The 18866-nt window shown below is 59.2% G+C and overlaps 1 protein-coding gene across 2 annotated transcripts in view; it reads right to left on the reverse strand.

Annotated features, from left to right (window-relative positions):
• The window catches only part of LOC306762691 (spectrin beta chain, non-erythrocytic 1), a 147211-nt gene that overhangs the window by 67552 nt on the left and 60793 nt on the right, over nt 1-18866 (reverse strand). For both annotated transcript variants that reach the window (XM_079249274.1, XM_079249275.1), the window contains exon 3: nt 4933-5084. In XM_079249274.1, coding sequence (XP_079105400.1) covers nt 4933-5084 — 152 coding nt within the window. The remainder of the gene's footprint in view (nt 1-4932; nt 5085-18866) is intronic.

The following is an 18866-nucleotide window of genomic DNA, read 5'->3' on the forward strand; positions in this document are numbered from 1 at the left end:
CACATTACCCTGCTGTCTTTATTTTCCTTTCAGTTTTCTCTTCTCGCTCAGACCCCAACATGGACTTCAGGGTCTCGCAAAATCCACTGCAGCAGGTCAGGTAACTTTCTTTATGCCAAAGGTAGAAATGGTTTGCAGCATGTAGTCAGGAATCAATCCACCGACATCCTGGTTGGTAGATGACCACTCTCCCACCTTCACCAGAAGGAGGTCCAGGCTAGCATGACAAAGCACAGCGCCAGAGGGGCGGCGTGTGGATGTTCACATAGATGCACAAAATGAATAAATGAAACGAAAACATTTGATCCGGGAAGGAAAACCAGCGTGTCGGGAACACGTTTCCTCTGCAGAGGCTCGTGCACACCGACGACAACGTTCACGTCACAAGAACCCCGGTGGACTCCAGCACCCCTGTGACGAGACACCGTTTACCAGGGTCCATCTCATCTGTCCATCCAGCAGCAGGTCCCCCAGGGTGGTGGTCTTTCACGGGCCTTTCTCAGACCAGGGGCCTCATGTCCACAGGGTACGCAACATGAAAAGGATTCGTACGCCACAATAAGTCTGGATGGACAGAAAAATACTTTCTGTGCATGTGTGCGTACCGCCACGCGAACGTTAGACCTGCTGTGAGGATGTTTTTACTGCATGCAGACTCTTTAACAAACGGAAACATGTTTCTGTAAAAACTGAGTTGATGCACCTGATCAACAAAACTAAACCGCATTTTACTTCATTTCCCCGCAGATACAAAATCCATCTCCTAAAACGGATCAGTTTTCTCTGTTCATGTCACATCAAGGTTTTCACACAACATGACGTGCTCTTACTCTCACGCAGATGCAGCGCATCATCATATCTATGTTTCTACAGGAACTATGTGTCCGATTCCGCTCCAACGAGTCTCTGGGATCCAGCTCGATCTCCAGTCAGACTGCGACCCTTCAGCAGGTCTAAGACCTTCAGCTCGGTGACGGAGCTCGGTGACGGGGCTCGGTGACGGAACTCGGTGACGGAGCTCGGTGACGGGGCTCGGTGACGGAGCTCGGTGTTGGGGCTCGGTGACGGGGCTCGGTGACGGGGCTCGGTGACGGAGCTCGGTGACGGAGCTCGGTGACGGGGCTCGGTGTTGGAGCTCGGTGTTGGAGCTCGGTGACGGGGCTCGGTGACGGGGCTCGGTGTTGGAGCTCGGTGACGGGGCTCGGTGACGGGGCTCGGTGACGGGGCTCGGTGTTGGAGCTCGGTGACGGAGCTCGGTGACGGGGCTCGGTGACGGGGCTCGGTGACGGAGCTCGGTGACGGGGCTCGGTGACGGGGCTCGGTGACGGAGCTCGGTGACGGGGCTCGGTGACGGGGCTCGGTGTTGGAGCTCGGTGACGGAACTCGGTGACGGGGCTCGGTGACGGGGCTCGGTGACGGGGCTCGGTGTTGGAGCTCGGTGTTGGAGCTCGGTGTTGGAGCTCGGTGTTGGAGCTCGGTGACGGAGCTCGGTGTTGGAGCTCGGTGTTGGAGCTCGGTGACGGAGCTCGGTGACGGGGCTCGGTGTTGGAGCTCGGTGACGGGGCTCGGTGACGGAGCTCGGTGACGGAGCTCGGTGTTGGAGCTCGGTGACGGAGCTCGGTGTTGGAGCTCGGTGACGGAGCTCGGTGACGGGGCTCGGTGACGGAGCTCGGTGACGGAACTCGGTGACGGAGCTCGGTGACGGAGCTCGGTGTTGGAGCTCGGTGACGGAGCTCGGTGATGGAGCTCGGTGTTGGAGCTCGGTGACGGGGCTCGGTGTTGGAGCTCGGTGACGGAGCTCGGTGACGGAGCTCGGTGTTGGAGCTCGGTGACGGAGCTCGGTGTTGGAGCTCGGTGTTGGAGCTCGGTGTTGGAGCTCGGTGTTGGAGCTCGGTGACGGAGCTCGGTGTTGGAGCTCGGTGACGGAGCTCGGTGACGGAGCTCGGTGACGGAGCTCGGTGTTGGAGCTCGGTGACGGAGCTCGGTGACGGAGCTCGGTGACGGGGCTCGGTGACGGAGCTCGGTGACGGAGCTCGGTGACGGAGCTCGGTGACGGAGCTCGGTGTTGGAGCTCGGTGTTGGAGCTCGGTGACGGAGCTCGGTGTTGGAGCTCGGTGACGGAGCTCGGTGTTGGAGCTCGGTGTTGGAGCTCGGTGTTGGAGCTCGGTGACGGAACTCGGTGATGGGGCTCGGTGACGGAGCTCGGTGACGGAGCTCGGTGTTGGAGCTCGGTGTTGGAGCTCGGTGACGGAGCTCGGTGTTGGAGCTCGGTGACGGGGCTCGGTGTTGGAGCTCGGTGTTGGAGCTCGGTGACGGGGCTCGGTGACGGAACTCGGTGACGGGGCTCGGTGACGGAGCTCGGTGACGGTGTGGCTGACATTCAGGTCGTAACTCATCCTGCGGAAACAGAGACGGTCCTGGAAGCTCTGATCACACGACTCTCCTGCGTGTTCAGATTAACGTTTTAAATTTGGAAGAAACTGAAAGTTAAATGAAACGGAAACAGAAAGAATGAATATGTGTGGTGAGCTGAAAGAGTCAGCTGTCCACGCCACACCTCCTCCGTCCAACAATATCACGGCTGTGTTTGCTTTCCTCACAGACCCCAGCCCAACCCAGATCCCAGATCTGGACTCAAACCCACAGTGAAATATGAGCACCTCCATCCATGATGAAACATTTCCGCTCCATCAGCCGCGGTGGAGCCGTTAGAGCGTTTCTAACATGTTCCTGGTTACAGACTCGACTGACTGCTGATCAATGATCTGATTCATTGATGATCAGCTGTTTGAAAAAGCAGGTAAAAACATGATGCCGGAGGAAAGACATCTGTTGCAGGGTGGAAAGGATTAGACGTTTCAGCCGGGTCCGCCCAGGAAAAACCCAGATCTCCATCTCAGACTGTCCAGGTCCTGGTCCAGGTCCAGGTCCAGGTCCAGGTCCTTAAACGCCTCGTAGCAGCTGTCGGCACGGTGGAGGAGGGATGATGATCTGGACACCTTACAGCTGCAAGGTCTCTCCAGCTGCTTCTTCAGCTGGAGGAGGACCAGGTCTCGGTGTGGTCCAGTCCAAGTCCAGACCTGATCCTGACTGAGATGGTCTGGTGGGACCTTCAGATGATCTGAAGCAACGTTGGAGCAGCTGGAGGATCTTCTAGTAGCTGATCTGGAGGAACCGGTTTAATCTGGTTCTGGCTTTCAGTCCTGTCCTGTGAATCTGAGATGAACTTCTGAGGTCCAGGCTTCTGAGTTTTACCACCTGGTGAGGAACTGTTAGAAAAAAATGCATATTTCACCAGAAAACCGGAACTTTCCGTGTGTTTCCTCCTCTTTGTCATGAATCTTTGAGGTTTTCTAAAAGATCTGGAGCCTGCAGCAGAACCGCTGTGGCGCCTGGGCCCCGTCCCATTCAGATGGAAACCGCCGCTCTCCGACAGATTCCTCTGATGCCTCTGGAGGCGTTTGGCTTCATGTCAACACTTTGTTTCTCAATGGCTCCTTTCACAACTGACATGTTATTTGTCTCTAAATGACATTTTTTTTTCCACGTTTTTGTTCTTTCTTGCCATTTTTCATGTCTGTAACTTCCTCTCCGATGTGAGTATCTGAAATGCTGTGTGTTGAGAAGTTGGATTTTCTCCCTGTTTGTGTTTGACGGGCTGAGAAAAGGCCGGATGACAGTGGAGAGGGGGGGTTAGAGGGGGGGGTGCAGGGCTGAGGAGGCCAGACAGATGGGATTGTAGAAGAAGAGGGAGGAGAAGAAGGGGGGGAGAGTTTGGCTGGCAGTGCCGGAAGTCACAAGGAAGGGGGCGTTACCAAGTTTAAAGCCAGATTAAATGTCTCTGCGCGTGAAGAGAATACAGACAGGGATGTATCCCTGTTGCCATGGTGACGGCAGACATTACACGGTAAACAGAGGTTGAATGTGAAGTCATGGGGTGTGAAGTTAGTTAGTTTAATCTTTTCTTCAGAGGCGTTTTTCAGCATGAGATTCAGACTAGAACTAAAACAGACTAACGTGGCAGAAAATAATCCCAGACTAAGTCTGGTCTACAATAAACTCTGGGGAGGAAAAAACACAAGATATCCCATAATGTACACCCTCCAGCCCCCCCTCCCACCATCATGTGGGACACACAGCATCTTGTCAGGTTTTCTGCTTCAGTCTTACGTTTACGGGAAACCAACGTCCCGTTACTTTTGACTTTCAGCTGATTTTAAATCCATCTTGTTTACTTTATGTTCCTGCAATTAGGCTGCATTCCCATCAGGATAGTCGGCTAGACTCGGCCCGGCTGGGGTCTCGGCCCGGCTGGGGACTCGGCCCGGCTGGGGACTCGGCCCGGCTGGGGACTCGGTCCGGCTGGGGACTCGGTCCGGCTGGGGACTCGGCCCGGCTGGGGACTCGGCCCGGCTGGGGACTCGGCCCGGCTGGGGACTCGGCCCGGCTGGGGACTCGGTCCGGTTGGGGTCTCGGCCCGGCTGGGGACTCGGCCCGGCTGGGGACTCGGTCCGGCTGGGGACTCAGCCACCAGACGAGGCAGAGGACCCTTAACGCCATCGCTATGGATTTACCCACAATGCAACGCTACGCCACATGCAGGATGGGACTGGGTTTGTGGTCCGCTTCCTGTATTTGAGACGTGCATTTGGAGGCGGACCGAGTCCGCTTCTTTCATCATAGTCAAAATCCGACTGGTGAATTCACATTTCCCCAAAAGAAGTGGACTTTCCGAGCAAACGGACTCGGATCTGGATCAGAAAGGCTGATGTGAACGCTGTCCTTAGTCTCCACCCAGTCTGTGGTCCCAGGCCAACTCTGGATCAAGGTCTAAAATTGGTCCAGAGTCTGGAAAATGGACCTGGATGTGTTTCAGGATGGAGAAAAAGCATCCACAGACTGTTATCTTATGTAAAAGGTGAAGCGACTCACCAGTCTCTCTCCTGACAGGACCTCCAGCAGCTTGATGAGCATCCGTCCGTCCCTCAGGTCCATGTAGAGATCTGTGATCCGGCAGGAAACCCTGGACAGATGGGAGTTGACCCACTTAGTGAAGGTCTTCTTCTGCACCGCCTCACGCTCATCTGGACCAAAGACAGAGAGGGAGAGATGAAGATGATGATGAGAGAAGGACAGAGTGTCTGGATCTGGAGGTTTTCAGCATCCTCAGTCACCAACATCTTACCGCCAGGCTAACATTTATTCTTAGGTTCAGTTTTCCTTCACAGGTTTTTCACACAAACCCTGTTTGTTTCCTCTTCAGTCGTAAAGTCTCAAACCAGCTGTTTCTACCCGGCATGTAAACCCCCAAAGGTCATGATGGACGGAGGGTCAACAGGAACAGTCAGCAAGACCAGCAGCTGGTCCCCGAACGCATCAGGACCACGTCCTGCAGCTGGTCCCCGAACGCATCAGGACCACGTCCTGTAGCTGGTCCCCGAACGCATCAGGACCACGTCCTGTAGCTGGTCCCCGAACGCATCAGGACCACGTCCTGCAGCTGGTCCCCGAACGCATCAGGACCACGTCCTGTAGCTGGTCCCCGAACGCATCAGGACCACGTCCTGTAGCTGGTCCATGAACGCATCAGGACCACGTCCTGTAGCTGGTCCATGAACGCATCAGGACCACGTCCTGTAGCTGGTCCATGAACGCATCAGGACCACGTCATGTAGCTGGTCCCCGAACGCATCAGGACCACGTCCTGTAGCTGGTCCCCGAACGCATCAGGACCACGTCCTGTAGCTGGTCCATGAACGCATCAGGACCACGTCCTGTAGCTGGTCCCCGAACGCATCAGGACCACGTCCTGCAGCTGGTCCATGAACGCATCAGGACCACGTCCTGCAGCTGGTCCCCGAACGCATCAGGACCACGTCCTGTAGCTGGTCCCCGAACGCATCAGGACCACGTCCTGCAGCTGGTCCCCGAACGCATCAGGACCACGTCCTGTAGCTGGTCCCCGAACGCATCAGGACCACGTCCTGCAGCTGGTCCCCGAACGCATCAGGACCACGTCCTGTAGCTGGTCCATGAACGCATCAGGACCACGTCATGTAGCTGGTCCATGAACGCATCAGGACCACGTCATGTAGCTGGTCTCCGAACGCATCAGGACCACGTCATGTAGCTGGTCCCCGAACGCATCAGGACCACGTCCTGTAGCTGGTCCCCGAACGCATCAGGACCACGTCCTGTAGCTGGTCCCCGAACGCATCAGGACCACGTCCTGTAGCTGGTCCCCGAACGCATCAGGACCACGTCCTGTAGCTGGTCCCCGAACGCATCAGGACCACGTCCTGTAGCTGGTCCCCGAACGCATCAGGACCCCAGTCCTGCAGCTGGTCCCCGAACGCATCAGGACCCCCGTCCTGTAGCTGGTCCATGAACGCATCAGGACCCCCGTCCTGTAGCTGGTCCATGAACGCATCAGGACCACGTCCTGTAGCTGGTCCCCGAACGCATCAGGACCCCCGTCCTGCAGCTGGTCCCAGAACGCATCAGGACCACGTCCTGCAGCTGGTCCCCGAACGCATCAGGACCACGTCCTGCAGCTGGTCCCCGAACGCATCAGGACCCCCGTCCTGCAGCTGGTCCCCGAACGCATCAGGACCACGTCCTGTAGCTGGTCCCCGAACGCATCAGGACCACGTCCTGCAGCTGGTCCATGAACGCATCAGGACCCCCGTCCTGCAGCTGGTCCATGAACGCATCAGGACCCCCGTCCTGCAGCTGGTCCCCGAACGCATCAGGACCATGTCCTGCAGCTGGTCCCCGAACGCATCAGGACCACGTCCTGCAGCTGGTCCATGAACGCATCAGGACCACGTCCTGTAGCTGGTCCATGAACGCATCAGGACCACGTCCTGTAGCTGGTCCCCGAACGCATCAGGACCACGTCCTGTAGCTGGTCCCCGAACGCATCAGGACCACGTCCTGTAGCTGGTCCCCGAACGCATCAGGACCTCGTCATGTAGCTGGTCCCCGAACGCATCAGGACCACGTCATGCAGCTGGTCCATGAACGCATCAGGACCACGTCCTGTAGCTGGTCCCCGAACGCATCAGGACCACGTCCTGTAGCTGGTCCATGAACGCATCAGGACCACGTCCTGTAGCTGGTCCCCGAACGCATCAGGACCACGTCCTGCAGCTGGTCCATGAACGCATCAGGACCACGTCCTGTAGCTGGTCCCCGAACGCATCAGGACCACGTCCTGTAGCTGGTCCATGAACGCATCAGGACCACGTCCTGTAGCTGGTCCATGAACGCATCAGGACCACGTCCTGTAGCTGGTCCATGAACGCATCAGGACCACGTCCTGTAGCTGGTCCCCGAACGCATCAGGACCACGTCCTGTAGCTGGTCCCCGAACGCATCAGGACCACGTCCTGTAGCTGGTCCCCGAACGCATCAGGACCTCGTCATGTAGCTGGTCCCCGAACGCATCAGGACCACGTCCTGCAGCTGGTCCATGAACGCATCAGGACCACGTCCTGTAGCTGGTCCCCGAACGCATCAGGACCACGTCCTGTAGCTGGTCCCCGAACGCATCAGGACCACGTCATGTAGCTGGTCCATGAACGCATCAGGACCACGTCCTGTAGCTGGTCCCCGAACGCATCAGGACCACGTCCTGCAGCTGGTCCATGAACGCATCAGGACCACGTCCTGTAGCTGGTCCCCGAACGCATCAGGACCACGTCCTGTAGCTGGTCCCCGAACGCATCAGGACCACGTCCTGTAGCTGGTCCCCGAACGCATCAGGACCACGTCCTGTAGCTGGTCCCCGAACGCATCAGGACCACGTCCTGTAGCTGGTCCCCGAACGCATCAGGACCATGTCATGTAGCTGGTCCATGAACGCATCAGGACCACGTCATGTAGCTGGTCCATGAACGCATCAGGACCACGTCATGTAGCTGGTCCATGAACGCATCAGGACCACGTCATGTAGCTGGTCCCCGAACGCATCAGGACCACGTCATGTAGCTGGTCCCCGAACGCATCAGGACCACGTCCTGTAGCTGGTCCCCGAACGCATCAGGACCACGTCCTGTAGCTGGTCCCCGAACGCATCAGGACCACGTCCTGTAGCTGGTCCCCGAACGCATCAGGACCACGTCCTGTAGCTGGTCCCCGAACGCATCAGGACCACGTCATGTAGCTGGTCCCCGAACGCATCAGGACCACGTCATGTAGCTGGTCCCCGAACGCATCAGGACCACGTCCTGCAGCTGGTCCCCGAACGCATCAGGACCACGTCATGTAGCTGGTCCCCGAACGCATCAGGACCACGTCCTGTAGCTGGTCCATGAACGCATCAGGACCACGTCCTGTAGCTGGTCCCCGAACGCATCAGGACCATGTCCTGTAGCTGGTCCATGAACGCATCAGGACCACGTCCTGTAGCTGGTCCATGAACGCATCAGGACCACGTCCTGTAGCTGGTCCCCGAACGCATCAGGACCACGTCCTGTAGCTGGTCCATGAACGCATCAGGACCACGTCCTGCAGCTGGTCCATGAACGCATCAGGACCACGTCCTGTAGCTGGTCCCCGAACGCATCAGGACCACGTCCTGTAGCTGGTCCATGAACGCATCAGGACCACGTCCTGTAGCTGGTCCATGAACGCATCAGGACCACGTCCTGTAGCTGGTCCATGAACGCATCAGGACCACGTCCTGTAGCTGGTCCATGAACGCATCAGGACCACGTCCTGTAGCTGGTCCATGAACGCATCAGGACCACGTCCTGCAGCTGGTCCCCGAACGCATCAGGACCACGTCCTGTAGCTGGTCCCCGAACGCATCAGGACCACGTCCTGTAGCTGGTCCCCGAACGCATCAGGACCACGTCCTGTAGCTGGTCCCCGAACGCATCAGGACCACGTCATGCAGCTGGTCCATGAACGCATCAGGACCACGTCCTGTAGCTGGTCCCCGAACGCATCAGGACCACGTCCTGTAGCTGGTCCCCGAACGCATCAGGACCACGTCCTGTAGCTGGTCCCCGAACGCATCAGGACCACGTCCTGTAGCTGGTCCCCGAACGCATCAGGACCATGTCATGTAGCTGGTCCCCGAACGCATCAGGACCATGTCATGTAGCTGGTCCCCGAACGCATCAGGACCACGTCCTGTAGCTGGTCCATGAACGCATCAGGACCACGTCCTGTAGCTGGTCCCCGAACGCATCAGGACCACGTCCTGTAGCTGGTCCCCGAACGCATCAGGACCACGTCCTGTAGCTGGTCCCCGAACGCATCAGGACCATGTCATGTAGCTGGTCCCCGAACGCATCAGGACCACGTCCTGTAGCTGGTCCATGAACGCATCAGGACCACGTCCTGTAGCTGGTCCCCGAACGCATCAGGACCACGTCCTGTAGCTGGTCCCCGAACGCATCAGGACCTTGTCATGCAGCTGGTCCATGAACGCATCAGGACCACGTCCTGTAGCTGGTCCCCGAACGCATCAGGACCACGTCATGTAGCTGGTCCATGAACGCATCAGGACCACGTCCTGTAGCTGGTCCATGAACGCATCAGGACCACGTCCTGTAGCTGGTCCCCGAACGCATCAGGACCACGTCATGTAGCTGGTCCCCGAACGCATCAGGACCACGTCATGTAGCTGGTCCCCGAACGCATCAGGACCACGTCCTGTAGCTGGTCCCCGAACGCATCAGGACCACGTCCTGTAGCTGGTCCATGAACGCATCAGGACCACGTCATGTAGCTGGTCCCCGAACGCATCAGGACCACGTCATGTAGCTGGTCCATGAACGCATCAGGACCACGTCCTGTAGCTGGTCCCCGAACGCATCAGGACCACGTCATGTAGCTGGTCCCCGAACGCATCAGGACCACGTCCTGTAGCTGGTCCATGAACGCATCAGGACCACGTCCTGTAGCTGGTCCATGAACGCATCAGGACCACGTCCTGTAGCTGGTCCATGAACGCATCAGGACCACGTCGTGTAGCTGGTCCATGAACGCATCAGGACCACGTCCTGTAGCTGGTCCATGAACGCATCAGGACCACGTCCTGTAGCTGGTCCATGAACGCATCAGGACCACGTCATGTAGCTGGTCCCCGAACGCATCAGGACCACGTCATGTAGCTGGTCCCCGAACGCATCAGGACCACGTCCTGTAGCTGGTCCCCGAACGCATCAGGACCTTGTCATGCAGCTGGTCCATGAACGCATCAGGACCACGTCCTGTAGCTGGTCCCCGAACGCATCAGGACCACGTCATGTAGCTGGTCCATGAACGCATCAGGACCACGTCCTGTAGCTGGTCCCCGAACGCATCAGGACCACGTCATGTAGCTGGTCCCCGAACGCATCAGGACCACGTCCTGTAGCTGGTCCCCGAACGCATCAGGACCACGTCCTGCAGCTGGTCCCCGAACGCATCAGGACCACGTCTTGTAGCTGGTCCATGAACGCATCAGGACCACGTCCTGTAGCTGGTCCATGAACGCATCAGGACCACGTCCTGCAGCTGGTCCCCGAACGCATCAGGACCACGTCCTGTAGCTGGTCCCCGAACGCATCAGGACCACTTCCTGTAGCTGGTCCCCGAACGCATCAGGACCACGTCCTGTAGCTGGTCCCCGAACGCATCAGGACCACGTCCTGTAGCTGGTCCCCGAACGCATCAGGACCACGTCCTGTAGCTGGTCCCCGAACGCATCAGGACCACGTCATGTAGCTGGTCCCCGAACGCATCAGGACCACGTCCTGTAGCTGGTCCCCGAACGCATCAGGACCACGTCCTGTAGCTGGTCCCCGAACGCATCAGGACCACGTCCTGCAGCTGGTCCCCGAACGCATCAGGACCCCCGTCCTGCAGCTGGTCCCCGAACGCATCAGGACCACGTCCTGTAGCTGGTCCCCGAACGCATCAGGACCACGTCCTGCAGCTGGTCCATGAACGCATCAGGACCCCCGTCCTGCAGCTGGTCCCCGAACGCATCAGGACCCCCGTCCTGCAGCTGGTCCCCGAACGCATCAGGACCATGTCCTGCAGCTGGTCCCCGAACGCATCAGGACCACGTCCTGCAGCTGGTCCATGAACGCATCAGGACCACGTCCTGTAGCTGGTCCATGAACGCATCAGGACCACGTCCTGCAGCTGGTCCCCGAACGCATCAGGACCACGTCATGTAGCTGGTCCCCGAACGCATCAGGACCACGTCATGTAGCTGGTCCCCGAACGCATCAGGACCACGTCCTGCAGCTGGTCCCCGAACGCATCAGGACCACGTCCTGTAGCTGGTCCATGAACGCATCAGGACCACGTCCTGTAGCTGGTCCATGAACGCATCAGGACCACGTCCTGTAGCTGGTCCCCGAACGCATCAGGACCACGTCCTGTAGCTGGTCCCCGAACGCATCAGGACCACGTCCTGTAGCTGGTCCCCGAACGCATCAGGACCTCGTCATGTAGCTGGTCCCCGAACGCATCAGGACCACGTCATGCAGCTGGTCCATGAACGCATCAGGACCACGTCCTGTAGCTGGTCCCCGAACGCATCAGGACCACGTCCTGTAGCTGGTCCATGAACGCATCAGGACCACGTCCTGTAGCTGGTCCCCGAACGCATCAGGACCACGTCCTGCAGCTGGTCCATGAACGCATCAGGACCACGTCCTGTAGCTGGTCCCCGAACGCATCAGGACCACGTCCTGTAGCTGGTCCATGAACGCATCAGGACCACGTCCTGTAGCTGGTCCATGAACGCATCAGGACCACGTCCTGTAGCTGGTCCATGAACGCATCAGGACCACGTCCTGTAGCTGGTCCCCGAACGCATCAGGACCACGTCCTGTAGCTGGTCCATGAACGCATCAGGACCACGTCCTGTAGCTGGTCCCCGAACGCATCAGGACCACGTCATGTAGCTGGTCCCCGAACGCATCAGGACCACGTCCTGTAGCTGGTCCCCGAACGCATCAGGACCTCGTCATGTAGCTGGTCCCCGAACGCATCAGGACCACGTCCTGCAGCTGGTCCATGAACGCATCAGGACCACGTCCTGTAGCTGGTCCCCGAACGCATCAGGACCACGTCCTGTAGCTGGTCCCCGAACGCATCAGGACCACGTCATGTAGCTGGTCCATGAACGCATCAGGACCACGTCCTGTAGCTGGTCCCCGAACGCATCAGGACCACGTCCTGCAGCTGGTCCATGAACGCATCAGGACCACGTCCTGTAGCTGGTCCCCGAACGCATCAGGACCACGTCCTGTAGCTGGTCCCCGAACGCATCAGGACCACGTCCTGTAGCTGGTCCCCGAACGCATCAGGACCACGTCCTGTAGCTGGTCCCCGAACGCATCAGGACCACGTCCTGTAGCTGGTCCCCGAACGCATCAGGACCATGTCATGTAGCTGGTCCATGAACGCATCAGGACCACGTCATGTAGCTGGTCCATGAACGCATCAGGACCACGTCATGTAGCTGGTCCATGAACGCATCAGGACCACGTCATGTAGCTGGTCCCCGAACGCATCAGGACCACGTCATGTAGCTGGACCCCGAACGCATCAGGACCACGTCCTGTAGCTGGTCCCCGAACGCATCAGGACCACGTCCTGTAGCTGGTCCCCGAACGCATCAGGACCACGTCCTGTAGCTGGTCCCCGAACGCATCAGGACCACGTCCTGTAGCTGGTCCCCGAACGCATCAGGACCACGTCATGTAGCTGGTCCCCGAACGCATCAGGACCACGTCATGTAGCTGGTCCCCGAACGCATCAGGACCACGTCCTGCAGCTGGTCCCCGAACGCATCAGGACCACGTCATGTAGCTGGTCCCCGAACGCATCAGGACCACGTCCTGTAGCTGGTCCATGAACGCATCAGGACCACGTCCTGTAGCTGGTCCCCGAACGCATCAGGACCATGTCCTGTAGCTGGTCCATGAACGCATCAGGACCACGTCCTGTAGCTGGTCCATGAACGCATCAGGACCACGTCCTGTAGCTGGTCCCCGAACGCATCAGGACCACGTCCTGTAGCTGGTCCATGAACGCATCAGGACCACGTCCTGCAGCTGGTCCATGAACGCATCAGGACCACGTCATGCAGCTGGTCCATGAACGCATCAGGACCACGTCATGTAGCTGGTCCCCGAACGCATCAGGACCACGTCCTGTAGCTGGTCCCCGAACGCATCAGGACCACGTCCTGTAGCTGGTCCATGAACGCATCAGGACCACGTCCTGTAGCTGGTCCATGAACGCATCAGGACCACGTCCTGTAGCTGGTCCATGAACGCATCAGGACCACGTCCTGTAGCTGGTCCATGAACGCATCAGGACCACGTCCTGTAGCTGGTCCATGAACGCATCAGGACCACGTCCTGCAGCTGGTCCCCGAACGCATCAGGACCACGTCCTGTAGCTGGTCCCCGAACGCATCAGGACCACGTCCTGTAGCTGGTCCCCGAACGCATCAGGACCACGTCATGCAGCTGGTCCATGAACGCATCAGGACCACGTCCTGTAGCTGGTCCCCGAACGCATCAGGACCACGTCCTGTAGCTGGTCCCCGAACGCATCAGGACCACGTCCTGTAGCTGGTCCCCGAACGCATCAGGACCACGTCCTGTAGCTGGTCCCCGAACGCATCAGGACCATGTCATGTAGCTGGTCCCCGAACGCATCAGGACCATGTCATGTAGCTGGTCCCCGAACGCATCAGGACCACGTCCTGTAGCTGGTCCATGAACGCATCAGGACCACGTCCTGTAGCTGGTCCCCGAACGCATCAGGACCACGTCCTGTAGCTGGTCCCCGAACGCATCAGGACCACGTCCTGTAGCTGGTCCCCGAACGCATCAGGACCATGTCATGTAGCTGGTCCCCGAACGCATCAGGACCACGTCCTGTAGCTGGTCCATGAACGCATCAGGACCACGTCCTGTAGCTGGTCCCCGAACGCATCAGGACCACGTCCTGTAGCTGGTCCATGAACGCATCAGGACCACGTCCTGTAGCTGGTCCATGAACGCATCAGGACCACGTCCTGTAGCTGGTCCCCGAACGCATCAGGACCTTGTCATGCAGCTGGTCCATGAACGCATCAGGACCACGTCCTGTAGCTGGTCCCCGAACGCATCAGGACCACGTCATGTAGCTGGTCCATGAACGCATCAGGACCACGTCCTGTAGCTGGTCCATGAACGCATCAGGACCACGTCCTGTAGCTGGTCCCCGAACGCATCAGGACCACGTCATGTAGCTGGTCCCCGAACGCATCAGGACCACGTCATGTAGCTGGTCCCCGAACGCATCAGGACCACGTCCTGTAGCTGGTCCCCGAACGCATCAGGACCACGTCCTGTAGCTGGTCCATGAACGCATCAGGACCACGTCATGTAGCTGGTCCCCGAACGCATCAGGACCACGTCATGTAGCTGGTCCATGAACGCATCAGGACCACGTCCTGTAGCTGGTCCCCGAACGCATCAGGACCACGTCATGTAGCTGGTCCCCGAACGCATCAGGACCACGTCCTGTAGCTGGTCCATGAACGCATCAGGACCACGTCCTGTAGCTGGTCCATGAACGCATCAGGACCACGTCATGTAGCTGGTCCCCGAACGCATCAGGACCACGTCATGTAGCTGGTCCCCGAACGCATCAGGACCACGTCCTGTAGCTGGTCCCCGAACGCATCAGGACCACGTCCTGTAGCTGGTCCATGAACGCATCAGGACCACGTCCTGTAGCTGGTCCCCGAACGCATCAGGACCACGTCCTGTAGCTGGTCCATGAACGCATCAGGACCACGTCCTGTAGCTGGTCCATGAACGCATCAGGACCACGTCATGTAGCTGGTCCATGAACGCATCAGGACCACGTCATGTAGCTGGTCCATGAACGCATCAGGACCACGTCATGTAGCTGGTCCATGAACGCATCAGGACCACGTCCTGTAGCTGGTCCATGAACGCATCAGGACCACGTCATGTAGCTGGTCCATGAACGCATCAGGACCTCGTCATGTAGCTGGTCCCCGAACGCATCAGGACCACGTCATGTAGCTGGTCCATGAACGCATCAGGACCACGTCATGTAGCTGGTCCCCGAACGCATCAGGACCACGTCCTGTAGCTGGTCCCCGAACGCATCAGGACCACGTCCTGCAGCTGGTCCATGAACGCATCAGGACCACGTCCTGCAGCTGGTCCATGAACGCATCAGGACCACGTCCTGCAGCTGGTCCCCGAACGCATCAGGACCACGTCCTGTAGCTGGTCCATGAACGCATCAGGACCACGTCCTGCAGCTGGTGCATGAACGCATCAGGACCACGTCCTGTAGCTGGTCCCCGAACGCATCAGGACCACGTCCTGTAGCTGGTCCCCGAACGCATCAGGACCACGTCCTGCAGCTGGTCCATGAACGCATCAGGACCACGTCCTGTAGCTGGTCCATGAACGCATCAGGACCACGTCCTGTAGCTGGTCCCCGAACGCATCAGGACCACGTCCTGTAGCTGGTCCATGAACGCATCAGGACCACGTCATGCAGCTGGTCCATGAACGCATCAGGACCACGTCCTGTAGCTGGTCCATGAACGCATCAGGACCACGTCCTGTAGCTGGTCCCCGAACGCATCAGGACCACGTCCTGTAGCTGGTCCCCGAACGCATCAGGACCACGTCCTGTAGCTGGTCCCCGAACGCATCAGGACCACGTCCTGTAGCTGGTCCATGAACGCATCAGGACCACGTCCTGTAGCTGGTCCATGAACGCATCAGGACCACGTCCTGTAGCTGGTCCATGAACGCATCAGGACCACGTCCTGTAGCTGGTCCCCGAACGCATCAGGACCACGTCCTGTAGCTGGTCCCCGAACGCATCAGGACCACGTCCTGTAGCTGGTCCCCGAACGCATCAGGACCACGTCATGTAGCTGGTCCATGAACGCATCAGGACCACGTCCTGTAGCTGGTCCCCGAACGCATCAGGACCACGTCCTGTAGCTGGTCCCCGAACGCATCAGGACCACGTCCTGTAGCTGGTCCCCGAACGCATCAGGACCACGTCCTGTAGCTGGTCCCCGAACGCATCAGGACCACGTCCTGTAGCTGGTCCCCGAACGCATCAGGACCACGTCCTGTAGCTGGTCCCCGAACGCATCAGGACCACGTCATGTAGCTGGTCCCCGAACGCATCAGGACCACGTCCTGTAGCTGGTCCCCGAACGCATCAGGACCACGTCCTGCAGCTGGTCCCCGAACGCATCAGGACCACGTCCTGTAGCTGGTCCCCGAACGCATCAGGACCACGTCCTGTAGCTGGTCCCCGAACGCATCAGGACCCCCGTCCTGCAGCTGGTCCCCGAACGCATCAGGACCCCCGTCCTGTAGCTGGTCCATGAACGCATCAGGACCCCCGTCCTGTAGCTGGTCCCCGAACGCATCAGGACCCCCGTCCTGTAGCTGGTCCCCGAACGCATCAGGACCCCCGTCCTGCAGCTGGTCCCCGAACGCATCAGGACCACGTCCTGCAGCTGGTCCCCGAACGCATCAGGACCACGTCCTGTAGCTGGTCCATGAACGCATCAGGACCACGTCCTGCAGCTGGTCCCCGAACGCATCAGGACCCCCGTCCTGCAGCTGGTCCCCGAACGCATCAGGACCACGTCCTGCAGCTGGTCCCCGAACGCATCAGGACCCCCGTCCTGCAGCTGGTCCCCGAACGCATCAGGACCCCCGTCCTGCAGCTGGTCCCCGAACGCATCAGGACCACGTCCTGTAGCTGGTCCCCGAACGCATCAGGACCACGTCCTGCAGCTGGTCCATGAACGCATCAGGACCCCCGTCCTGCAGCTGGTCCCCGAACGCATCAGGACCATGTCCTGCAGCTGGTCCCCGAACGCATCAGGACCACGTCCTGCAGCTGGTCCATGAACGCATCAGGACCACGTCCTGCAGCTGGTCCATGAACGCATCAGGACCACGTCCTGTAGCTGGTCCATGAACGCATCAGGACCACGTCCTGTAGCTGGTCCATGAACGCATCAGGACCACGTCCTGTAGCTGGTCCCCGAACGCATCAGGACCACGTCCTGTAGCTGGTCCCCGAACGCATCAGGACCACGTCCTGTAGCTGGTCCATGAACGCATCAGGACCACGTCCTGTAGCTGGTCCCCGAACGCATCAGGACCACGTCCTGTAGCTGGTCCCCGAACGCATCAGGACCACGTCCTGCAGCTGGTCCATGAACGCATCAGGACCACGTCCTGTAGCTGGTCCATGAACGCATCAGGACCACGTCCTGTAGCTGGTCCCCGAACGCATCAGGACCACGTCCTGCAGCTGGTCCATGAACGCATCAGGACCACGTCCTGTAGCTGGTCCCCGAACGCATCAGGACCACGTCCTGTAGCTGGTCCCCGAACGCATCAGGACCACGTCATGTAGCTGGTCCCCGAACGCATCAGGACCACGTCCTGTAGCTGGTCCCCGAACGCATCAGGACCACGTCCTGTAGCTGGTCCATGAACGCATCAGGACCACGTCCTGTAGCTGGTCCCCGAACGCATCAGGACCACGTCCTGTAGCTGGTCCCCGAACGCATCAGGACCACGTCATGTAGCTGGTCCATGAACGCATCAGGACCACGTCCTGTAGCTGGTCCCCGAACGCATCAGGACCACGTCCTGTAGCTGGTCCCCGAACGCATCAGGACCACGTCCTGTAGCTGGTCCCCGAACGCATCAGGACCACGTCCTGTAGCTGGTCCATGAACGCATCAGGACCACGTCCTGTAGCTGGTCCCCGAACGCATCAGGACCACGTCATGTAGCTGGTCCCCGAACACATCAGGACCACGTCCTGTAGCTGGTCCATGAACGCATCAGGACCACGTCCTGTAGCTGGTCCCCGAACGCATCAGGACCACGTCCTGTCTCCGAACGCATCAGGACCACGTCCTGTAGCTGGTCCCCGAACGCATCAGGACCACGTCCTGTCTCCGAACGCATCAGGACCACGTCCTGTAGCTGGTCCCCGAACGCATCAGGACCACGTCCTGTAGCTGGTCCCCGAACGCATCAGGACCACGTCCTGTAGCTGGTCCATGAACGCATCAGGACCACGTCCTGTAGCTGGTCCCCGAACGCATCAGGACCACGTCCTGTAGCTGGTACCCGAACGCATCAGGACCACGTCATGTAGCTGGTCCCCGAACGCATCAGGACCACGTCCTGTAGCTGGTCCCCGAACGCATCAGGACCACGTCCTGTAGCTGGTCCCCGAACGCATCAGGACCACGTCCTGTAGCTGGTACCCGAACGCATCAGGACCACGTCCTGTAGCTGGTCCCCGAACGCATCAGGACCACGTCCTGTCTCCGAACGCATCAGGACCACGTCCTGTAGCTGGTCCCCGAACGCATCAGGACCACGTCCTGTCTCCGAACGCATCAGGACCACGTCCTGTAGCTGGTCCCCGAACGCATCAGGACCACGTCCTGTAGCTGGTCCCCGAACGCATCAGGACCACGTCCTGTAGCTGGTCCATGAACGCATCAGGACCACGTCCTGTAGCTGGTCCCCGAACGCATCAGGACCACGTCCTGTAGCTGGTACCCGAACGCATCAGGACCACGTCATGTAGCTGGTCCCCGAACGCATCAGGACCACGTCCTGTAGCTGGTCCCCGAACGCATCAGGACCACGTCCTGTAGCTGGTCCCCGAACGCATCAGGACCACGTCCTGTAGCTGGTACCCGAACGCATCAGGACCACGTCCTGTAGCTGGTCCCCGAACGCATCAGGACCACGTCATGTAGCTGGTCCATGAACGCATCAGGACCACGTCCTGTAGCTGGT

The sequence above is a fragment of the Telmatherina bonti genome (assembly GCF_933228915.1).
Source record: "Telmatherina bonti genome assembly, chromosome: 11".
NCBI lineage: Eukaryota > Metazoa > Chordata > Actinopteri > Atheriniformes > Telmatherinidae > Telmatherina > Telmatherina bonti.